At 39.6% G+C, this 26,042-nt stretch overlaps 1 protein-coding gene and 1 long non-coding RNA gene across 5 annotated transcripts in view; one reads left to right on the top strand and one right to left on the bottom strand.

The window, feature by feature from the left end:
• The window catches only part of LOC125461049 (POC1 centriolar protein homolog A), a 94,938-nt gene that overhangs the window by 22,061 nt on the left and 46,835 nt on the right, over window positions 1–26,042 (bottom strand). For all 4 annotated transcript variants that reach the window (XM_048549369.2, XM_048549370.2, XM_048549368.2 and 1 more), the window contains exon 10: window positions 22,846–22,932. In XM_048549369.2, the coding sequence (XP_048405326.1) occupies window positions 22,846–22,932 (87 nt within the window). The remainder of the gene's footprint in view (window positions 1–22,845; window positions 22,933–26,042) is intronic.
• The window catches only part of LOC132210715 (uncharacterized), a 45,028-nt gene continuing 42,387 nt past the window's right edge, over window positions 23,402–26,042 (top strand). The window contains exon 1 of the long non-coding RNA XR_009446897.1: window positions 23,402–23,676. This is a non-coding gene — a long non-coding RNA (uncharacterized LOC132210715). The remainder of the gene's footprint in view (window positions 23,677–26,042) is intronic.

Genomic DNA, 26,042 nt, shown 5'->3' with positions numbered 1-26,042 from the left:
TAGTGGAATAAATTCCATATTACAAAGCTTGCTAGTTTATTCTGCATTATAAAGCAAAACTTGCTGAAATATCATTGGTCATCTTTAACCTTTTACCTCTGGTGCTTAAAAATATAAGATATGACCTAGTTATGGAAACGTCTTTATAAAGATGTTCTTAAATTGTGAGAGGTTCAAAATGACCTTAAACAGTAAATACTATCTATTCCTGTGGTCAATGAATACAATGCAAACATGTTTGTTCATCACCAAGAAAGCCAAGACACAAAGACCAGGCCAGTCATAGCTGGTAAACTTTGTGGAATTACTTCTGAGTCAGAAAAGAAAAAGAAAAACAAGGCACAAAGCAAACTAGATGCATCAGTGCAGGAAGCTATTAGCACAGTATTACCAGCCGGATGTCATGCAGGAAATTAAACTGGTAGCTTCTGTAAATATGATATCACAGCGATCTGTCAGTAATTGATTAATATTGTTTCCTGTCAGGCATAAATGATTCTTCTCACTGTGTGGTAGTGACACAGTAGCTAGAGTTTCTGAGCAATAATTAAGCACCATCCATTCTTCACAGTTCAATGCCCAGCCAATGAACTCAGATAGCACAGTCATTGACATTTTATTCAGAAAAATACAGTTGGGATAGCAAACTTCACAGTTTTACTGTTTGCAGTTTTACTCGTTTTCAAGCTTTGACAGTGATGCTGACAGATGTACTGTCACTGTGAATCACTCATCCTTAAATATTTCATGGAAGTGCAAATAAAATCAAAGTAGGCCGTAGAAAACTAAACGGCACTATTTCCACTTTGACAGACTTGACTAAATTAAAATAAAATTTCCCAGTTTTACAGAACATCACAGGACCCTTCATATAGAGTCATACAGCATAGAAACAAACCCTTTGGTCCAAACCAGTCCATGCTGACCCTGTTCCCAAACTAAACAAGTCCCACCTGCCTGCGTTTGGCCTATATCCTTCCAAACCTTTCCTATTCAGGAACTTATCCAGATGTCTCTTAAACATTGTAACTGCACCTGCATCCATACTTTCTCTGATAGTTCATTTCACACACGAACCATTGTGTAAAAGATAATGCCTCTCATGTCCTTTATAAATCTTTCTCGTCTCACCTTAAAAATATGCACCCTATTTCTGAACTGCCCTACATTAGAGAAAAGACCCTTGTCATTCACCCTATCCATGGTCTCATGATTTTATAAACCACATTAAAGGTCATTCCTCAACTTCCTACGCTCCAGCAAAAAGAGGCCCAGCCTTTCCAGTCTATTTTTATACCTCAAAACCTCCATTCCTGGCAACATCCTGATAAATCTTTTCTGGACCTTACTCATTTTAATAGTATCCTCCTATAACAGGGTGGCCAGAACTGCACACAGTACTCCAAAAGAGGCCTCGCCACCATCCTGTACAATTGTGACTTATGACTGGTTTCCCAATTCAGTGCAGACCAAACAAGCCTCACAGGGTATCAGATTTCTACATTCACTAAAACAAAGGTATAATATTTGTTTCTGTGTATTTTGTTGATTCTCTCAGTAAAGATGAAGTAATCTATTTCTTCGTATCCAAAAACACAAAAAAACCAAAGAACTGCAGATGCTGGAAACAGTGTCACTGGACACAAAACGCTGACTCTGCTGTCTCTCGACAGGTGCTGCCAGACCTGCTGAATTTCTCCAGCTATTTCTATTTTTGAAATTATATTGTGTTGTTAATGTGAAAAATCCTTTATTTGTCCACAAGCCTTGCTATTCACTGACTCAACAATCGTTACCATGAAAATTGACTAGTTACAACGATAGATCTCAACTCGACTCCAACAGGATAGATAATATGTCAATCCAGTGATTAGAGGCTGGAGCCTGAGATACTCTTGGCCAAGCATGATGGTTTTAGGACTTGATGCAGTCTAAGACAGACCGGGCTTTACACCAATACACCAGCAAACAACATGAATTGTTTATTAAACGATCTTCTCACGCTTTCTGTTGCATATTACAGCTCCATCTACTTGTACTTCTCAGTATGGCAGCTACACATGAACACAACATATAAACTGCAACTTCAAACATCACAACACAATGAAAAGGAGTGGTGATATAGTGCCAAGCAAGGATAGTGTGCAGCTTGAAGACAAAACTGCAGGCAGTGGTGGCCTCATGCAACTGCTGCCCTTATTCTTCTAGGTGATGGAGGCCGAGGGCATCTATAAAAACATTTGTTTTATTAATAGAAACATTGCTATTTCTTAGTAAGCTGGCAATGCACTTCAGAAGTTGAGAGAGGGATGGCTCGGAGTTTTTTTTTAAAAATTCACTTCTTGGATGGGTATCAATGGCAGGTCAGTATTTATTATCCATTCCTGGTTGCCCTTGACAATGTGGTGGTGAGCTGTATTCTTGAAACAGTGCAGTCCAAATGTTGTAGAACGATCCACAATGCCCTTAGGGAAGGAATTCCAGGATTTTGATTGAGTGACAGTGAAGGAACAGCAATATATTCCCAAATCCAAATAGTGAGTGTCTTGGAGGGTAACTTGTAGGTGGTGGTGATTGCATGTAGCCTTTAGCTTTCTAGATGGAAGTGGTTGTTGGTTTGGAAAGTTCTGTCTAAAAACATTTGGTGAATTTCTACGCTGAATCTTGTAGACATGTACACTACTCTGCGGGGTGTTCATGGTGGAGCAAGTGGATGCTTGTCGAAATGGTGCGAATAAGCAAGCTCCTTTGACCTGGGTACTGTCAAGCTTTTTGAGCTGCACCATCCAAGCAAGTGGGAAGTATTCCACCACATTTCTGACTTGGACCCTGCTGATGATGGACAGTCTTTGGGGAGTCAGGAGGTGAGTTACTTCCTGCAGTATTACTAGCCTCTGATCTGCTCTTCAAGCCATTGCATTTGTGTTGAGTCCAGTTGAGTTTCTGGTCAATGATAAACCGAAGGATAGTGGGGAATTCAGTGATGGTAATACCATTGAATGTCACGAGGCGATAGTTAGATAGTCTCTTATTGGAGCTGGTCACTACCTCGCATGTCGGTGCCTTGAATGTTACTTGCCACTTGTCGGCTCAAGTCTGGAAATTGTACAGATCTTGTTGGGATACAGCACGAACTGCTTTAGTACCTGAGGAGTCACAAATGGTGCTGAATATTGGAAAATAATCAGTGAACATCTCCACCTTCTGACCTTATGATGGAAAGTTATTGTTGAAGCAACTGGAGATGCTTAGGCCTAGGACTATCCTGAGGGACTGAAATAACAATACAGAGGCCAAGTCTGATGACTCTTCACAAAGGGTTTTCTCTTAAAACTTTAACTCTGCCTTCTTCCCATTGATGCCACCAGACCTGCCGAGTTTCTCCAGCAATTTCTGTTTTTGTTTCAGACATGCTACTGCTGCTGTTCTTTGTTTAATTTTAATTAAACTCACTTGTTAAAGATCATTGGATCATATACCTTATATAAAACATATGGGTTGCGGTGCAAGAATAGGAATTATACTAAATTCAAAGACTCCCAAGTTTATGTCACAATTCTCCTCTGTGCTCATATTCTAAATGAACCATGCAAAGAAATTATTACCTTATCCCTTTTCACCCTGAGGGAACAAAAACTGTTCTAGATTTTGCCATGTCCAAATAACCTCCTTAAAAAGAATGACTAACTCAAAATATAATCACATTTAAAACGGTAAGATAAAGATACTGCCTTCAGTGAGAAATGAAGGATGTCAAAGATGAGAAATACTGCAACAGGAAATACTCTCAACAAAAGTGACACTATAAATAAATTAACAGGAAGGATAATGTGCTTGCATGTTCATAAATTGCAGAACTACTTAACCAGCCAACAGGAGATAAAAATATCAAGGGGAAGTATACTTTGAGTGGAACATTTAAGAAATGCACAGATATTTTGCAATTGACACAAAGTTGCAACATGCAGCTCTTTTATACTTAGCTGCACCAATGGTCTCACACTAAGACCATATCAGGTGTTAACATTTGTATTTCATTAAATTTAATGAGGCCCATATGATCAGAAACAGAGTCTATGAAACCTCACCTTTATCCTCCATGGCGGGGGGGGTTCTCTCTTTGGTTTTATGTTCCTGAATATGTATTATAAAATATGGTAATTTGCTTCTTCCTTTTTAAAAAAAAGTACGTTTGAAATTCAATCTGCGTTACTTCCATTTGAATGGTAAATATTTCGTAGCTTCTTAAAATTTGAAACTATGCCAGGCACCCATTTCAAACTAGGAGTCCTAATGCATTTATTCATCAAGTGTAGGAGATTAAATCTGGTGACAAATGCTACATTTTGTGAATTATTATATAGAACAAGCTATTTCTTAAATGATACAGCTGCAGTGTAATATTTTGTTATTAGAAGTAGTATTCAAAGATGCTTTTGGATCCAACAGTCTGAATCTTTCATCAGTAAGGAATTAAAGTAGTAGCAACCTAACGCATATTGACTTTATTGAAATAGTATTTTCAGACCTCATTGACTTGCCTGGAAGTTTGCTGGAGGCTGATACATTCGAGACATTCAACAGGGCATTGCATTATTTAAATAGAAATGTTGTGCAGGGTTATGGTGAAAGGGCAGGGTGATGGCACTGTCAAGACATTCATTTTGAGAGCTGGGCAAACATGATGGGATGAATGGCCTTCTGCACTGCAACAATTCTGTGATTCCCAATTGCCCAATTTCAATCCAAATACAGTTAAATGCATTTTCAATACAACAAAACTGACTCCAATACAAAGATAGATTTTCTCAAAACTCAATAGAGTTCAACATCTATAACTAATAATTTGTGGCAATGAAGTGGGGAAAAGAGAGAGGTGAATTTGAGGCCAAATGATCATGTTGAATAGTGGGGTGCGCTTTACAAGCCATGTGATCAACTTCTGCTCTTCTTTCTTGGCTATTTGCAACCACTCACTTAAATATTTCAACAAAATAATGGCTTCATCAGCTGAGGTGTTTAAGAGTCATATTGTCACAAAATGTAAGAAAATTTTCACCGTTATTTTATATTGCAGTGCAGTGGTTAAGCAATAAGCATCCATAATTTGAAGATTATAAGGAACAGAACACGAAATCTAGCCTTGTAATCAGGTTTATCCATCTCGTAAACACACCAGGGTGCTCCCTTTGAAACATTTGCCTGACATCAGCACAAGATTTAAGATTTTACAAATCATTTTTACCATTCATACAAATGATAGAATAGTACATTAAACCATGAACCTACTAGTCCATGGCATGGAAGACTGCAGGGCTGATTCACTTTAAGTAATATAACCTTTCACCAGAGTATTCATTATTCAGTAATTGTCATATTTACTACAAGCAATATCAAGATCACTCTCACTAAGGAACATCAAGAATGTACTTCTATCTTTATAAATCTAATTGCACTTTAAAAAGTCTCAGTTTGGTAACCGGTGTGCCAGACAACTGTTAGATGCTAACTTTAGTATCTTCTGCAAAACTCTAACAAGCTTCTCATAGAAATGGTATTTAGATCAGTAAATCATCTTTTTATGTCAGCAGGAAGCTCATTACTGCCTGGCAAGCCAAGTGATAAAAACACTAGCTGTCAGCACCAGACAGACACCATTTCCTGTGGAACTTCTGCAGCTATATACCTTGAGATGCATTTCTCCCTGAAGGAAGTTACTTTTAAACAGGAAGAGAGGAAGGAACAGTTGCTACAGACTATGTGCCTGATGCCCTGTTGAACATTCTTTGAATGCTTCCTTATCAACTATGTGAAACAGTGACACTGACTCTGTATCTGCACATGGAACAAGTTGCTATTATAGATACTAATGAGGGCTATTTGTGCTTTCATAGCAGCGAGGTCAGGGGTGAGCAGTAACACAGGAAGCTAAGGAACAGAAATAATTCCTGGAACTTTAGCTGTCCCTACATTTTCGACACAACAAAAACACCCCCAACAAGCTGCAGTCTTGAAGTCAATGACATTTTGACCAGGTACTTTAAATGAATGCTTTCCAGAGACCAGTGATTAAAGAAACATAAAAAGCACAAAAATGAATTTTGAAATAGAAATGGGAAAAATTCAGCACATCAGTTAGCAACTTGCTGTGGTAAGCAAACTTAGATTTCCAGTCTAGATCCTTTATCAGACATGGAAGAAATGAGAGGAACACTACAGTGAATAGAGGGGGAGAAATAATTGAATATAAAATTATCCTTAGAATGCATAAACACATAATAGAAGGCTAAGTTACGTTAAACATGAACAATGAAGCACAAAACGTACGAAGTGCTGATGCAGCAGGTGGGATGGGCTGTATGTTTTCAATGTGAGGCCGGACAAATAAAAATGGGATCAAAGAATGTTGGAAACGAACAGGATCCTGGGTCCAGAGAAGAAACAAACATAAATATACATCATGGGTGTTGACCATCACAGTGCCACCTCCAACTGCCAACACTCCTTGAAACACAGATATACTATCAACAATGTAAGCATTTCTTTAAAAAAAGTAATGAACTACAATTAAAGTCTCAAGTATTAAAGTTGACATGATCAGACAACAGCAAAGTATCTAAACAAACCAAAACCGCTGTTGTTCAGATCTGTTAAGCTTAACTGAAACAGTGCGTAATTTTAAAGATAGAGAGGTATGAATGGGAGAGGGCTGGAGGACTGAAATGTCAAGTGACAGAAAGCTTCAGGATGTTTGGCAAAGTGGTCATCTAATTTATCTTTTGTTTTCCAGATGCAAAGGACACCCTGCAGTGAACAGCAGGTTTATCACATTGGCAAAGTTTAAGCCAAGGAGGACTGCTTGGTACTCTGGGTGCGTTGAGTGCACATTTTCTTAGATGTAAAAGTGCAAGGGTAAGAAAAACAAACAATGTGCCTGCTGTCATGTAGTGAACTTTCTCTTTAGAGAAGTGGAGTTTAAAGGTGGGTTTATTTGGAGTTGAAGAAATCACAGATGATAACAGTGAAGCCATCTGCAGTGAAAGATGGATCTAACCACTGTTGGAGGGGGGAACAAGGGTGAATGCAAAAGAATGGGTAATGAAACATTTAAGCATCCTGCCATGGTGATCAGTCTTCAAATAAAGTGCGAGAGATATTTTTACAAATCATAGTGTTGACAATAGTATTACCGGATGGAATGCAATGCAAACAGAGATACTGTTACACTTGCATGGAGTCTTTACAGGAAGCACAGTACATACTTAAGAATACATAAGTATAGCATTATTTTATTTCCACTTGCCAATAAAACTTCTGATATTTAGATGCACAATCCATTCTCCATAGTGAGACTGTTAAATGCTCAACACTCCCAGCAGTATTAGTATTTAAGCTAATGTTTTAAACTAAAATAATTGTATGTTCGAATTTTACTAAATAAACCACATTTTCTATCACAAAAATGCATTTATTTTTAACGAAACAATACTTCAGGGAAGGATTATAAAAGACACTGGATTTGTGAGCAACTTCAATACTGACTTATGCTTATATTATTTTGTTTCAGCAATGTGCTAGCCTCCAGAGCCCTGCCAGATTCAGCAATAACTTCGCATATTTTAATATGTAATAGTGGGGATTGTGGTAATGTTACCGGACTAAAGGCCCAGGCTAATGCTCTGGGGATGTAGGCTCAAATCCCACCATAGCAGCTGGTGAAATTTAAATTCATTGAATAGAATAGACCATAGGCAAAATCTTATAAGGGCCCCATGTGTGGCTGGCCATGGTAGAATTTGCAGCAGAATTGGATGAAAAATCTGGTGAAGCCCTATATGATGGAAGCATATTTGTGCACTTTTAAAATAATTTTGACAAGCAGCACAGCAAGTTTCTTGCTGGCAGTGGAGAGTTGCAACTAAGGGAGATTATCACCTGTTAAGCACCTTGTTATTGGCCCAACTCACCTCATTAATATTCAGCTTCTCATCTTACAATGTAAAATTTCCATTAATTAGTGTAAGGTTAACAGTCATATCTTACTAAACAAGCCAGATGTTGAGAAAACCTTAACACACAAACCAGCGAGGACCAGGTGAAATCAGAAATAGTAGGAACTGCAGATGCTGGAGAATCTGAGATGACAAAGCGTAGAGCTGGATGAACACAGCAGGCCAAGCAGCATCAGAGGAGCTTTGATGCTGCTTGGCCTGCTGTGTTCATTCAGTTCTACACTTTGTTACCTGGTTGAATCAGCTCACCGCTGTTCCAAAGGACCTCCATGTTGTGTATGGCCTAACTGCACTGCAAGGCCATGATGCAAGGGCATCAGCTGCTACATTCATTCTGGAGGTTCAGTTGGGCAACCTCAGAGGCACTTATACCAGACATGCTTTCCCTTTATCTATCCTGCTTGTTAGCTCAATGAATTTGAATAATTTTGTCAGCAGAAGGATCTCCTTCATGAGCCATGTTGACTCTGATTATATGATTTAATTTCTAAATGCTGTACTATTGCACCCCTTACAATAAACTCTAACATTTTCTCAATGACAAATGTTCATGATAACTGGCCCTTGGTTACCGGTTTTTGTTTCCTTCTTCTTTTTGAATAATTTGGTGTTGCATTGGCAGTGCTCCGATCCTCTGGGACTTTTTCCAGATCTAAGGATTCTTAGAAGATTACTATCAGTGCATGCACTATTTCTGCAGCTACTTCAAAATTCTGGGATGCAACTTATCAGGTCCAGGGGATCAGTTGGCCTTTAATCCTAAGTTTCCATGGTACATTTTCTCTAGCCACATGTGTGTTCATTTCTCAACCCCATTTAGACTTGATTTTTTGTTTAGTATTTTTGGAATAATATTAACATCCTCAATTGTGAAAACCAATGTAAAGTATTTATTCAGCTTCACTGTCATTTTCTTATTCCTGATTTTTTTTGCCCCCCAGTCTTGATCACTTAGAGGCTCTGTTTACTTTAGCACCTTCTCCTTCATCCACCTGGTTCATAAATATCCTGTATGAGAAAAAGCTACCATCCTTATTTAGTCTGGCCAACATGTGACTCCAGACACACTGTAATGTGGTCGATTCTTAACTGACTGCTGGGTAATTAAGAATGGGCAGTCTAGCCAGGGACACCCACATATTCCACCCAGTATGGTCAGTCAAAATGATCCATGAAGAAGCAAGCCACAACACAGGGCAGAGCAGTAAATTGTGTCTAAGTGGATTTTAATAAAACCTTTGACAAGGTTCTGCATGGTAGACTGATTAGTAAAGTTAGATGACATGGGATTCAGGAAGGGCTTCCCAACTGGATACAAAATTGGCTTGATGGTAAGAGACATGTGGGTATGCTGGAGAGTTGTTTTTCGAACTGGAAACCTTTGACCAGCTGTGTTCTACACGGATTGGTGCTGGGTCCACTATTGTTTGTCATTTATATAAATGATTTGGATGAGAATTCAGGAGGCAAGGTCAGCAAGTTTGTGGACGACACCAAAATTGGTGGCATTGTCAAAAGTGAAGAAGGTTATCCAAGATAATGAAGGGATTTTGATTAACCGGGCCATTGGCCCGAGGAATGGCAGATGGAAGTTTAATTTGAATAAATGCAAGGCAATGCATTTTGGTAAAAATTAACAGGGGCAGGACTTGTACAATTATTGGTACGGCCCTGGGTATTATTGTCAAATAGAGATAGCTAGAGGTTCAGGTACAGAGTTCTTTAAAAATTGTGTCACACGTAGACAGGTGGTTAAAGATGGCGTTTAGTATGCTTGCTTCATTGCTAAGACCATTGAGTAGAGGAGTTGGGACATCATGTTGAAGTTATACTGGACACTGGTGAGGGCACTTTTGGTGTTGTATACGGTTCTGGTCTCTCTGCTTTAGGAAGGATATTAAATTGGAAGAGGGTTGAGAAAAGATTTACCATCATGTTGGAAGACAGCAACAACTGCAGATGCTGGAGTCAGATTCAACAGTGTAGAGCTGGAGGAACATAGTAGGTCAGGCAGCATCAGAGGAGTAGGAAAGTTGATGTTTCGGGTTGGGACCCTTCTACAGAAATCTGAACTTCTGAAGAAGGGTCCCAACCCAAAACGTCAACTTTCCTGCTCCTCTGATGCTGCACGACCTGCTGCGTTTCTCCATCTCCACACTATATTTACCAGAATGTTGCTAGGACTGGAGGGTTTGAGTAATAAACAGAGGTTGGATAGGCTGGGAGGCTGAGGTGTAACCTTAGAGGTTTATAAAGTCATGAGCAGCACAGTTAAGGTCAACTGCAAAGGTTTCTTTTTCCCCTAGAGTAGAGGAATTCAAAACTAGGGGGCACATTTTTGAGAGAGGAGAAAGATTTAAAAGGCAACTGAGGGGTAACTTTTTCTACAAGAGAGGGGGGCTTGTATGGGGAATGAACTGCCTGACAAAGTAGTCGATGCAGGTACATTTAAAACATAAAAAAAAATTTAGCAAAGTACACGAAGAGGAACGGTTCAGACGGACATGGGTCAAACACAGGCAAGTGGGACTAGTTTAGTTTGGAAAATCTGGATCGGCATGAATGAGTTGGACCGATGAGTCTATTTCCTTACTGTTTGACTCAGAGACAAGAGTATGTTTAAAAATAACCGGCTACCTCCGCCTTGATTCTTAATTGTTGGGGATTCCCTGGCTGAAGCTGGTATAAAAATGGCCACTTGCAAATTTTAGTTGACTTAAGATGGCAGAGAAGATTTTTTTTAGCTGGAGCAGTAGCTTATTTAATGTAAAATTAAAGTAAAACAAAAGTTAGGACAATTGTAGCATTGAATACATTTAAGGCAACAAGATTAAGATAGCACACAAAGGATCTCACAATGAGTATATAAAGGATCCTGTTGCAAACACTCCGCTTCAATCAGTTATCCAGAGACGGGTGGATAAGGACATCTTTGAGTATGCTGATAGAAGAATTCCATACCTAGCTGATTTAAATTCTGAGATACATCTCAGAATAAATGGGTCAGCTAAGATACCCAGATAATCATAGTTGCAGATTTTGGATATATATAAATACAAATAATCTTTTAAAATACGGTAAATATAAAAGGGATTTAACTGAATAATTTTAGACAGGCAGCCTTTGACAGTAAGGAAGGGTCTCCATACTATTAACAGGGAGGATTGAATTACAGGTGCAAAAATCAGCAGTTTTGGAATGTGATAAGATGTCACAATAAGATACATTGTGAATGCCCAAGGATAGAGATAACGGTGTCTGGTAAACATCATGAAATCGCTGAAGACCAAGGGCTGTCCGTCACAGACCATATTGTCACATGATTAATCTGATTGGATATATATGTGTCCACTTAGTAATACAATTGATTCATAATAGTCAAAGGCAGGTTTCCATTGTTCAGAGTAGTCGTTTCTGGGCCCCAGAGTTTCTTCCCACTGGTGTAACTTCAATAGACTCTTTGCTGGAAGTGAACTCTGGGAGAGGAGTGATTTATTTAGTCATTTTGACCTAACCCCAATTCTATTTCTTTCACTTGTCTTTTAAATTTACATCATTCCACTAGAGGAGGCAGAGCTTACTGATCTCCAGGCATAAATTAAAGACTGTGACAGATGTTCTTCCATCTATCAGAACCTATGTGTACAAGATCCCTGCAGAAATACATTTATGGTTGCAAACATCTTATCCACTTACAAAACGGGGCTAGTTGCACTTAACTCTTCCTTGAAGCCAACTGTTGGACAGTCTGAGATTCTGCCTGACCTGCAGGAATGCCTTTCCCTACAGCACATTCTTTAACAGTGATCCAGACTGTACAGTCACCTGCTAGACACATGTGTTAGAACAAAAAACTTTCAATTTACATTTGTCAGGACAAGTTATGGAGTTGGACATAGGTTTTCTAAGGTAGCCACTCTGTTCACTAGTCCAACTTACTCATAAAAATACACTGTCTTTTGAGATGCTAAAGTGCTTTAGGATCATTTGTCACCCAATTGTATAACCCACCATACCAAACAGAATTATGGAAGTTTACAGTGAAAAACACAGATATTCTTGTTCTACAGTGCCTTGTAATTAGACCAAACTTCCATTGTTTTTTCTTTACAGTAGCGTTCTTCGGTTCAATTGGGCAAGAACTTTGGCATGTTTCTGACCATGGTAGAGAACCACTGGTCATGCGGGCTCTAAATAAGGGCAGGACAAGAGGAGTGTTGTACTTGTTTTTAGTTAATTGGATCAGTGTACAACAAGCACATCAGTTAAGTTGCTGAGACCAAAGACTGCCAGTGTTTGTGAATCAAGAAGACAGCAGTTACATAATCAACTTTTAGCATGCTAATTTTCATTCACACTACTGAGTAAAATGTTGGCAGAGCAAAAGCAGGATTTGAGAGATTAATTAGACCACTGCTAGTAGAAAACCTACTTTAAAACTTTCAATTTCAATAAAGTACTCCACATGCACATGGAGTTCATTCTAAGATCTTTTGACTGACTTGCAGCACCAGTGAATAAAGTTCACAATGATCCAGGTAGTGTTCAATGCTTTACAAGTGCAATATATTATGCAGCATGTGGTGAAATCAGAGACTTAGATGGCCCACATTTGAAAATATGATCACTTAAATTTTGGAAAGGTTGAAAAACCTTAGATTAAACTACCCCCAACTTATCTTTTCCTTTTTGGGCCCATGAGACTTTGTGTAGCTCCACAGAAAGTATGGCAACCATTGATGGGTCCAGGTCTCATGACTGTTTTGCCGTCACCCCACCCAAACTATTTATCAGTTAAATTTGGAGATGATCAATTTGTGGTATAATGGTTTGGAAGTGAAGGTTCGTGGACGCAATGGGAAAATAGGTAGTTGCCTCAGTGGCAGGTAGGAGGAATGTTTGAAAGACGTTCATAACACCAGAAGGTTGTAACCATTAGCATTCTGCAGGGCTCAGTACTAGACTCCTTGCTTTTGTGGTATACTGCTGATTAAGATTCAAATAGAGAGGGTACGATTAAGACATTTCTGAGTGATACAAAATCTTGCGGTGTGGAGGATAAGGAGGCAGAAAGTCAACAATAGACTGGTCAGTTCAGCAGAAGAGCAGTAAATAGAATTTATTCTACAGAAGTGTGCAATAATGTATTTAGAGAAGGCAAGTAAGTCAAGTGAATTCACAATGTAGGAGACTGTGAAGCATTGAGGACCAAAGGCCCTAGGAGTGCATGCCGACAGATTAGATAAAACAGTTAAGGAACCTTACAGGATATTTTCCTTTAACATAAGGGTTACTGATTATAAGAACTAGGCAGTCATGCCTGAACTTTATAACACTAGTTAGGCCACAAGTAGAACACCAAACATACCTCTGATTCCCATATTACAGGAAGGACAAAGAACATTTAGAAGGACACTGTTAATATGTCAGCAGTAGCTGAGTTGATAGTATACCAATGCATATTTCTCAATCACAAAGCTCCAAGTTCAAATCCCATTCCAGGATTTCTGCACAAAAATCAAAGCTGACAATCCAATATACTACTGAGGGAACGTTGCATTGTTGTGTTGTCTTACGGATGAGAAATTAAACCTAGGAACCATCTTTGGGTCAACGTAAAATATTCCAGGAATTATTTAAAAACAAAAGAACAAGGGTGTCGGTGCCTTGAAGAATATTTATCAGTCAATCAACATCACCAAAAAAAATCAAATTAGCTGGTCATCATAATATTGCAGCTTTTGGGAGCGTGCAGTGTGCAAATTAGCTGCTGCATTCCCTACATTCCAACAAAGACTATACTTCAAAATGCATTTTGTAAAGCACTTTGAGATATCCTGTATCGTGAAATGGCTCCAATAATTGCAAGTATTTTTATTCTCTTAATAAGAAAAATAATTGGATAGGCTTTCTTCGGAACAGAGGATGCTGTTTGAATCTCAATTCAAAGTGTGTAAAAGGCTGGATTCTTTAATAACCTGGATGGATAGATGTGAACTAAGAGACAGAGAGTTTAGAGAGACGTTGATGAGAAACTCTGAGAGTTGAATCTGAAACTGCATTCCTGAAAGGACGGTAGTTTCAAAAACATCTATCATACTGAAAAGGCACTTGCACATGCACTAGAGATTCTGTAGTCTACAAGGCTATTGACCAAGAATTGGAAAGTGGGATGGCTCTTTTCCAGCTAGCAGAGACACAATGGCTCTTTTAGCTCAGTAGCCAGTGTGTTAGTTTCAAAATCTGAAGATTCCAAGTTTAATCCTCAGAGAAGGCATGGCCATAAGTGAGTGGCATGTGTCATGTCATTGGCTCATTGTTCTAGGAGTGAGATTCTGGCTTTGGGATTTGTAGTGCACTGGCATGCAACGGTTCCCACGTTCAGATTGCAGCTGAGCCCCGACTGCGTGCAGTCCGTGAAATAAAGTAAGTTAGCTTGCATTGCAGATTGAAACGGGCAGGCACAATGTTGCGGACATCACAGATGTGGATGCAAAGAGATCAGGGCTAAGTGCTAAATATCCAAATATATATGTCCTACTGAAAGGACACAGATAGGCGGGGGGGGGTGCGGATTGCGTTGCTAGTAAGAAATAAAATTAAACCATGTCAATCGCCGGAAACAAAATACAGTCTGTGTGGGTAGATTTGAGGAACCACAGAAGAAAAATAGACCAATTCAGGAGTTATGGAGGGGTTGAACTATAGGGAGAGGCTGAATAGACTGAGGCTATTTTTCCAGAACGTTGGAGGCTGAAGGATAGCCTGGTAGAGGTTTACAAAGTCATGAGGGGCATGGGTAGAGTGAACAGACAATGTCTTCTCCCTGGGGTGGGGGAGTCCAAAACTGGAGGGCACAGGTTTAACGTGAGAGGGGGAAAAATTTATAAAGGGATCTAAGGGGGCAACTTTTTCACGCATTGGGTGGAATGAGCTGTCAGAGGAAGTGGTGGAGGATGGTACAATAAAAACATTTAAAGGCATCTAGATAGATGTATGAATAGGAAGGAGTTAGTGGGATATGGATCAAATGCTGGCAAATGAGACTAGATAAATCTAGTTCATCAGGTTGGCATGGATGAACACAGAACAGTACAGGCCCTTCAGCCCATGAGGTTGTGCCGACCTATCATGCTACTAAGATTAATTTACCCTGCATACCCTAGATTTTACTACTGTGCCTGTCCAAGAGTTGCTTAAAAGTCTCTAAAGTATCTGACTCCACTGCCACTGCTGGCAGCGCATTCCACACGCCCACCACACTCTGCATGAAGAACCAACCTCTGACATCTCCCCTATACCTTCTTCCAATCACCTTAAAATTATGTCCCCTCGTAATAGTCACTTCTGCCCTGGGAAAAAGTCTCTGACTATCCACTCTATCTATGCCTCTCATCATCTTGTAAACCTCTATCTAGTCACCTCTCATCCTTCTTCGCTCGAATGAAAAAAGCCCTAGCTCTCTCAATCTTTCATCGTAAGACCTGCCCTCCAGTCCAGGCAGCATCCTGGTAAATCTCCTCTGCGCCATCTTTAAAGCTTCCACATCTTTCCTATAATGAGGCATCCTGAACTGAACACAATATTCCAAGTGTGGTCTAACCAGAGTTTTATAGAGTTGCAACATAACCTCACAGCTCTTAAACCCAATTCCCCTGCCAATGAAAGCCAACACACCATATGCCTTCTTTATAACCTTGTAAACTTGGATCGCAACTTTGAGGGATCTATGGACATGGACCCCAAGATCCCTCTGCTCCTCCACACTGCTGAGAATCCTGCCATTATCTCTATATTGTATTCAAATTCAACCTTCCAAAATGAATTATTTCACACTTTTCTGGGTTGAATTCCATCTGCTACTTCTTTGCCCAGCTCTGCATCCTGTCAATGTGCCATTGCAACATACTACAGCTGTCCAAAACTCCACCAACCTTTGTGTCATCGACAAACTTACTAACCCACCTTTCCACTTCCTCATCCAAGTCATTTATAAAGACCACAAAGAGCAGAGGTCCTAGAACAGATCCCTGCAGAACACCTCTGGTCACTGGTTTTGCACTCGAGTGTCGGAGACTGAGGGGTAACCTTAGAGAGGACTACAAAATCATGAAGGACAAGGATAGCATGAACTGCCAAGGTATTTTCCCTAGGGTGGGGAGTCCAAAACTAGACGGCATAGGTTTAAGTCGGGGGTGGGGGGGTACATTTAAAAAGGACAGGAGAGGTAACTTTTTCACGCTGATGGTGGTGTGTGAATGGAACAAGTTGCCAGATGAAATGGTGGCGGGGGGTACAATTATAAAATTTAAAAGGCAACAGGATAGGTATATCAATAGGAAGGGTTTAAGAGAGATATTGGCCAAATACAGGCAAATAGACCCAGGTTGGACTGGGATGTCTGGGTGACATAAATGAGTTGGACCGAAGGGTCTGTTTCTGTGCTGTATGTCTCTGAGGTCATGGCTGATCTGATAGTGTTCAACTCCTCTCCGGCCTTTTCCTCATACCCATCAAGTGCCCAACTTATTGAACATCTGTCCCTCTCAGCTTCAAAAACACTTAGACCCAGCCTTGACAGCTCTCTGCAGTAAAGGATTCCTCAGATTCACCATCCTCAGGAGGAGTCATTCCTCCTTAACTGTCTTAAATAGTTGAACTTTTATTCTCAGATTATGTCCTTCAGTCCTAGACTTCAAGGGAAAATAATCACTCCACATTCTACCCTGTAAAGCCCTCTAAAAAAAAATTATGTTTCAGTAAGGTCATCTCTCATTCTTCTAAACCCCAATATCTACAGGCCCAACCTGCTCAAATTCTACTCAGAAAAAAACCCCTCCATTCCTGGAAGCAATCTAGTGAACCTTCTCTGGACTGCTTACAAAGCCAGTATAGCTTTTCTTCAGTAAAAGGATAAAAATAGTCTTCTCGATCTGGTCTGACTACTGCCTAGTATAACTTTAGTAAGACTTCCCCATTTTTATACTCCATTCCTTTTGAATGGAGTATACATTCCATTTATCCCACCACCCATTGAACTTCTATGCTAACATTGTGCAATTCTATTGAATTTGAACCTTGCTCTCAGACATATCATCATCCATACACCATTGTTTCTGTTTCAAATTATTAAATCTGAGTTGAGACAAGCACCTAGGGATTGGTTAAATGCCAAAAATATTGATTCACCTAATATACAAGTAATGACTGGCAGTTGGTAGATACTACAGCAGTTATGAAGATCTAATGAACATTCGAACAACTGTATCCAATGTAGGCAGGTTTTCATTTGCATTACTTTAAAAGAATTTGTCTGTTTTTTTTTCTAATTTCTTTCCACACATGGTTAGGGCAGTAAATGTGTAGTGGCAGAATACTTATGCTTCTGTTTTATCTATCAGTAAATGTTTACACTTGTCTGATATACGTATCAATTTCTGCACTTGGCTTTTTCATTACCCTGCTCAATGATATAATGCTGTAAATGGGTTTTATGGAACATGTAGACAGGATAATAAGTTACATGCCGTGCTGCAGTCGTTTATTGCAAACCTAATGAAATTGTACATTCATGCAGTATTACGTGGAGTGCAAAACAGCTGCTGGGCATTAAGACATTAGCCCAACTTTGGAAAATTAACATAAGAACATAGAACATTACAGCACAGTACAGGCCCTTCGGCCCTCGATGTTGTGCCGACCTGTCATACCGATCTGAAGCCCATCTAACCTACACTATTCCATGTGCATCCATATGCTTATCCAAGCAATTAATTGGCTTAGTAAGTCAAGCAAAAAGCAGCAGAAACTTCAAAACTTAAATTTATATCTGAGACATTGAAGTACTGTGGTGGGATCAGTATGTGGTTTGCAGCCCAACAGCACCATCTGCAGGATAACTAAAATATTAGCAACAAAAACAGAAATTGCTGAAAAAGCTCAGTACGTTTGGCAGCATCTGTGAAGAGAAATCAGGGCTAACACTTCAGGCCCGGCGACCCTTCCTCAGAATTAACAATAAAACATTACAATATAGATTCAGTGCCACATAAATGTCTGGTAATTACCATCTCCATTAAGAGACGGACAATATAACCATTACCCCTTAACATTCAATGATGTTACAATCACCGAATCCACCCCTCGACCCCTCCCCTATCATCAACATCCTGGAGGGTTACCATTGACCAGACTTCAAATGGACTCACCATTTAAATACAGCAGCTATAAAAACAGGTCAGAGGCTAAGAAACGCTGCGAGTAACTCACCTCCTGACTCCTCAAAGCCTGTCCACCATCTTAAAGGCACGAGTCAGGAGTGTAATGGAATACTCCGCCAACTTGTCTGGATAAGTGCAACTCAAACAACACCCAGGGAGCCTGATACCATCCAGGGCAAGATGTCCTGTTTGATTGGCACCACCTCCACAAGCAGTCACTTACTCCACCAGCAGTGCTCAGTGGCAGCAGTGTGTTCCAGCTACAAGATGCACCACAGAAATTCACCAGAGATCCTTGGACAGCACCTGCCAAAGCCACCTAGAAGGAGGAGGTCAGCAGATTTTGGGATCACTACCATCTGCATGTTCTCCTCCAAACCAGTCACCTGGAAATATGTCACCATTACTTCACTGTTGCTGGATCAAAATGCTGGAATTCTATCCCGATGTGCATTTTGAATTTGTGGATCGATCTACGTTACATGGACCGCAGTTGAAAAAGGGAGCTCACCACCACCTTCTTAGGGCAACTAGAGATGGGCAATAAATGAGGGCCAGTCAGTGATGTTCACGTCCCATAAGTGAACAAGTAAGAAGGTATGTTAACTCCACCTATCCAAAAAGTAGTTTACAAAATGGGCACAAATTATCGCCCTCTGCAGGACAGGTTGTGGTATTACAATGGATAACAATTTATTCCTAATAATACTGTGCATTGCTGAAAAAGGACAGTTTGTTGAAGCTTTTCAGCCTGCACACATTAGGTCAATTCAAAACCCATGGAGGGAAAGCCAACATTTTACTGCATGAGAGGACAGTGTTGATTGCTAGTGGATTCTGATTAGCAGAGGCATTGCCATGGAGAAACAATATTTAGTGATGATCTATTGTTATCTGCTGGTCTGTGTTTCAATTTCAAATGGGAAAGCTGTGAGAATTGAATCACTATTCGCCCCAAGTAGCGATTAGATAAAACACTTGGGGAGAATGGGATCAAAGCTTATGGGGAGAAAGTAGCTTTAGGCTATTCAGTTGGACATTCAGCCACGATCGTGAAGAATGGTGGAGCAGGCTCGAAGGGCTGAATGGTCTCCTCCTGTTCCTATATTCTGTGTTTCTAAGTAAATATCTATCACCTGATTTGTGTTCTGCGGAAGGATCACTCGACTTGAAACATTAACTCTGACTTCTCTTCACAGATATTGCCAGGCATGCTAAGCTTTTCTAGCAATTTCTGTTTTTGTTTGTGTAGTACTTTCAGTTTTTAATATCTGTCACCTGTTTTGTTAAGTTGAAGCAGACAGTGTGTGCACACATAAACCAAGTGCTGGAGAAAATTGGCAGTTTGGGCAGCATTTGTAGAGAGAAACAAAACAAAGGAAATGTTTTGAGTCTACTGACCATTTGTCAGAAGTGAAAAATTGCTGGGAAATGGTGTTTATGTTGTTGACTAAGGGTGGAGGGGGAAAACAGGGTGGTGGAGGAGGAGAGTGAATAAAGTACACGGCGCAGAGAAAGAGACCTATTTTGCTGAATGCTTACACTGTCCATAAAATTGACCCTGAGCTTCCCATTGCCTGTCACTTCAACACACCACTGTTCTCATATCAGCATGTGTGTCTCTGGGCTGCTGCAGTGATCCAGCATGGCTCAATGCAAGCTGGAAGAAAACAACTCATCTTCTGCCAAGTAACCTACTGCTTTCAGGATTCAATATTGTGTTCAACAATTTGAGATTGTGAACACCTTCTATATTCATTACCCTCCTCCTACACTGCTAGGGTGCAGTTTTGTATGGGTTGCTCCCAGTACTGGCAACCCATTTCAGTAACTTACCGCTACACCCTACCCTATCCATCATCCCTCACCCCCTCCACACTCCATCTCTGAGTCCTCTACCAATTAGGGTCCACATATTAATCAACAGTTTCCTGTCGAACAGTAAACGTGTCTTGTTTTTTGCAATATTCAAGTGCTATACTACCACATAGGTAATGCTATAATGGGTACCTGCAATCATAAAACTCTTCTTAATATGGTCCTAGGCACTCTTTATTCATCTATCCACAATTCTGGGATGGAGGTTAGATCAGGTTGTGGCCAATGGCATGTGAAAACATCTCCCGAGCTGTACAAGAACAGTCTCCCTATCCCACCCACCTTGTTGTGTTGTGTGAAAAAAATGGAAAACAACTTTCAATACATAATTCCAGCACTCCACAAACAACTTGGTCTGTGCACTGGTTGGGGATTAGCAGATATCAAGGGTCACTGACAATGTCTGAAGCAACTCAGACTGGCTTCAGGGAGCCATTCGGAAGAGGTCCGGGCCCCCTTAGCTGAATGGGTAACACCCATGGGAAATTCAGTCACATTATGCACAAAATTGTTTGCCAGATTTTATTTATTATTTAATCAAAAATCCATGAATAGTTTTTTTTCTGATTTACGAGGGAATCAAGTGTGATGGCAGCAGTGGGAGCAGCAAAGTGGAATTACGGCCACAATTACAATTTTACTGAATAATGGACAAGGCCTGAGGAGCTGAATGGCCTACTCCTGCTCCTGCAGAGGCAGATTTTTCTTTTAAAAACAGCACAGAAAAAGGTCCTTCAGCCCATCTTTACCACACTGGTCATCAAACATCCATCTATTGATTTTCCAGCACTTGGTCTGTAGCCTTGTATGCAATAGTGTTTAAAGTGCTCACCTAAATAGTTCTTTAATGTCTTGAAGGTTCCCATCTCTACCACCCTTTTAAGTAGTAAATTCCACTGTGGATGAAAAGAAGTCCTCAAATCTGCTCTAAACTTCCTGCTCCTTACCCAAAATTTGTGCCCCTTGGTTAGTGACCTCTCTACTATAGGGTAAGGTTTCCTCCTACCTGTGCACCTCAAGAATTTGTCCACCTTAATGAGATACCCCTTTGACCTGCTTTGCTTTAAGGAAAACAGTCTCGCCATATTTATTCATTTAAGGCATTTCTTAAATGCTTACGTTTAAGCGTTTAATGCCATAAAAATTCTCAAGTTTAATTTTGTTCAAATGGTAAGTTCAGTGGGAAGTCACTTTCTGCCTTCAAATATGAGTTCTCTCTCCATCTTCAGAAAATGTTTGATACGGCTGCAAAAATGTATATAATTATAAATTCTTCCTCTTTGTGCCACGATGGGCCCTTGTGCCCAGCCTACACCTCAAATCCTGCAAGACTGGATTCTATGCAGGTCAAATCAGCCTGACAGAGTACACAGTCCATCACAACAGGCGAAGAGCTGTTTTCAACACACATTGAGGACTGAAGGTATTGATTAACATTTCAACAGCATACACTGGCAGTACTCTTTTGTAAAACTCAGATTAAAGTTTGAGCATTTACAAAACTGTCACTCCAATGTTCAAGGAACATATTTGGTAGCTTGGACTGCATATGCTAAAAATGTACAAGTGTCTGAACGTGGGGCATGTTATTAGCCAGGCAGTATGTTTCAGTTGTGAACTTAACTGTTGAAAGTACAATAAAACATAGAACACACTCTGCAGACCTACTAGTAAGGTACAGACCATGATGTGAGCAATCATTAACCTTTTAAAGGTAGTGTACTGACCACCTGCCACCCTTTCCTCAACCCAGTGCAACACAAATAACATTTTTATAATAATCAGATAATGCTTTATAAGCCTCGATTTTTGTTACTTATATGTATGAGCAAGTTTTATTTTCAGCGCACCACCACCGCAACTTATTTTTTTTAAACTACAGAAAGGGAAAACAGAGTCAGAAATAATTATTTTTGAACAGTTAAAGCAATCATCTCAGTCTACAAACCTTCTGTCCAAGCTTAATAAAAAGAATACTAGTAACTGAACTCCAGGATGAACATTTCCCATCAACCACCACGCTCTGCCTTCTTCCAGCTAGCCAATTTCTGATCCAAACCTCAAACTTGTACCTCCGAATTTTCTGCAATAGCCTACCATGGGGAACCTCCTGGGGGAGGGAGGAAACCTAATACCTTAATTAAGCTTTTGGGTACTTGTCTGAATGCTTCATTATGAGGTTAAGTGTCAAGTTTTATTTGAGAATTCTCCTGAGAAGTGCCTAACTGTGAAGTTAGGATATTTTACAATACTGAAGATACATATATGGGAAGGTACATATATGGTAAGGCACTGTTGTTGAACTCCCAAGTAACTCATGTTTATTCAATGTGGAGTTGAGCCATGTAGATTAGGATGGGGCACAAATGCCCAAAACGTAGAATGAAGTAGGGCATGCTACAGTTAACCGCATTAATCAAATAGCCCTGCTAAAAATGCAAATGCAGATGGATTCAGGCTAACTGTAATATCCCCCAAAGGCATATCTGATTGAGATCCAGTATGAAATGAGGTCAGTAAGGTACTGGATGATATTTATCATTTGTGTTTCAATTTCATTTGATGCCCTCAAGGAGGAAAAATAAAAAGGACAAAATTGGAGTATCATGGAAATTGTTACTAAAAATGTGAACTTTCAGAAGAGGATGCCTAATTTTCATAGGAAGTAACAGCATTTAAAATGGATTTATTTTCCATTTGAAATATGTTGTTGTCACGTTATGTGACAAGCTCACCTTGTGTTTAGAGAAAAAGTCGATTCCAATGTCCACTACTGGGGGATCGGACGATTGCATGTCAGCTACGTGTGTCCCGGGATTAATCTATTTGGTTATAAAGATTAGAAATGAAGAAAATCAGTCCAATTATACAAGCTTCTTCAGAAAGTCAAAATTTTTAGGGAACAAATAAATTGAATAAATCCAAGTGAAGTTTGATAATATGTTCACTTTTGCAACAAACTCTAGAATTAGATACTAAATCCTTAACCAATGAAGACAGGTGTGCCGACAGTTTAGATTTAGTTAAGGTAGTAAACATGTAGAACAAATTACCTATGGTTAAGTAACTGAAGAAGCAGGTGAAAGGCATGTGTCCTTGTGACCAACTAGATTGTACTTTTTTGATAACATTTAACAGACTCACTCCAAATATAAACAATATAAGCAGGCACATGACCCAACATAAACTCAGCTTGAGTTCCAATAATCTAACATTACATGTAATGTTTAATTCCTCCTCAAATTCCAGATAATCCACTTGTTTCATTCTTGCATTTGCAGCCTGCTTTTTGAAAGTCAAGCAGGGTCTCTAAAGCCAAAGCTTTTTTAAAGGTAATTATTGCATTTATGAGATAGTATTAAGAGTTCTGATTAGATAAGTGGCTCAAATTGTAATTAAGGCTTGAACAACTCCCTGGAATTTCAAGAAAGCTGAATTTCAAGAAAGCAGACCTTGTGTGCACAATAGCAACAACATTGAAATGGAAATATTAGTCATTGGCTTCACCAAAACTTTGCATGTTTGAAGACACATTACAGAATGGCCTTTTTTCGAATATGACACAGGTGAGGAGATCGGCCCTCATGGGATCAACTTATTCTTTTCCTCTACTGGACTCTTACAGTCTGTTCCATTTCATGAAGTTTTTATATTTCCCTTTATTCCTGCTTACTAGTACCCTTACTCATGCTATACAAAGATACTATTAAGTATATTTCTCCTACTGTCTTGTGCTCCTGTCACTTTGACCATTTAATTGTTTTTCCCTCGATGTGTTGCTTTATATACGCTGGTCATCTATAATATTTATTTTGCTTTATTCTTTCATGGGACATATTAGAGGTAATGAGTCCAAAAGGAAACTCAAAAGGAAAAAATACATGAATTAGATTATGGCTTTAACTGGAAATAACTGACTAGAGGTAAATGCTTCCGAGAGTACAGAAGAAGAACATATAGGAGATGAGAAATATGAAGGGTTTTGCGTCTGAAGGGAAGATAACCCTTCCTTCAAATGAAGCAAGAATGTCCATAATAACAAGGGATCCATGGGCAACTCAAATTCTCTTGTTGGAAAAGGATCTAGTTTCCCCTCCAAAGGCTTCAATGAAAGCCAATGTTTTGTTAAACAGGAGAGAGGAGTATACGCCAGTTCCATTGTACCAAGATTGTAGTGTGACTTGTTGTCTGGTCTAGTGGTAAGAAAGCCAGTACCTTGGCGATACACATACCAGCTGAGTTTTAGATTGTACAGAACCACCACTTAAAATGTAAGTAGGTCATCAGTATATCCTTACATTTATCGATGTGAACCTGCTTCCCAGATGCCAATATTTTAAGATAGGTACAGCTAGGGTAGTGGTGGAAAAGTTTACTCAGTTTTACTTTATTGACTACGAATGGGATACAATCTCATCAAGATTCTAAGCTTTTCCAGGAAGTCAAGATCAGTTTGGTTATAAAACAAAAAACGATATTTCTAGAAAAACTCAGCAGGTCTGGCAGCATCAGAAAAGAAAGCAGAGTTAACATTTCAGGTTTTTTTTGTTGGGTATAAAACAATTAAGTCAATGTGCACCATCTGCAAACCATGGAACTTTGGGGAAATACCATCAGAATCTCAAAACCACAATTAAGACATATGGTCACGAATACCCACAGGATTGGGACCAACAATTTTTCTTAGTACGTGTTAAATGAAACTACCAGATTTAGTCCATTTGAATTGATTCATAGCCATGAGATTAGTGTTTCATTAAAAAATAATTAGGCATAAGTTCTTGAACCAAAACAAACAAATCCTAAATGTTGTAATGTGTGTCTATGTTTTAATAAAAGAAAGACAGGAGCATGTAGGGTATCACAAGAGAACTTGGAAGTTTCACAAGCAAAAGGAATGGATAGACAAACATTCAGCAACTGGGATACTTCAAGGAAAAGATGAAGTACTGGTATTAAAGTGTGAAGCTGGATGAACACAGCAGGCCAAGCAGCAAGGTGAACTTCTGAGATTGAAATTCAACGGTCCATACAAAGTACTTACAAATGCTAGGTAAATGACTTACCTGGTAAATACTGATCATAGGAATAGTCATCAGTTAGTCACATAAACATGTTGAAAAGCCATTATCGCAATGACGAAGAAAGGGTGAAGTGGTATTTCACGTAAGAATAGTTAGTGAAAGATGACAGGAACGATAAGATTAAACTAACTGTCCAAGCTGGCATATTGGAAGATTGTTGTAGTTTTTGGAGGACAGTCGACTCAGCTTCATGACATCTCCGCAGGAATTCTTCAGGGTAGTGACTTAGCCTCTATCATTTTAGCTGTTTCATTAATGATCTTGCATACATTATAAGGTAGGAAGTGGGATGTTCATTGATGATTGCACAATGTTCAGCACCATTAATAGCTCTTCAGATACTGAAGCAATTTATGTCAAAATTTATGTCAAGACCAGTCTTGAACTTAATAGTGGTAAGTAACATTTGTGCCACACAAATGCCAGGCAATGTCCATCTCCAGTAAGAGACAATCTAACATTGTTTGTTGACTTTCAGTGGCATTATCATCACCAAATGCTCCAATATTAACTTTTTGGGGACTACCATTGACCAGAAGCTAAACTGGACTAGCCTTTCCAGAGTAATGGCTACATGAGCAGGTCAGAGGCTAGGAATACTGCAGCAAGTAACTCACACCTCCTGGCTCCCCAAATCCTGTTCACCTACAGACTTGAGTGAGGAGATGGAATATTCTGCACGTGCCTGGATGAATGCAGCTCCAACAACACTTGAAAAACTTAACACCATTCAGGACAAAGTACCCCACTTGATCGGCACCACATTCACAAACATAGACTCCTTCCATCAAAGATGCTCAGTAGCAGCAGTGTGTACCATCTACAAGATGCCCTGCAGAAATTCAGCA

The sequence above is a fragment of the Stegostoma tigrinum genome, chromosome 18 (assembly GCF_030684315.1).
Source record: "Stegostoma tigrinum isolate sSteTig4 chromosome 18, sSteTig4.hap1, whole genome shotgun sequence".
NCBI classification, from domain to species: domain Eukaryota; kingdom Metazoa; phylum Chordata; class Chondrichthyes; order Orectolobiformes; family Stegostomatidae; genus Stegostoma; species Stegostoma tigrinum.
This window is presented reverse-complemented; position numbering and strand designations above follow the sequence as displayed.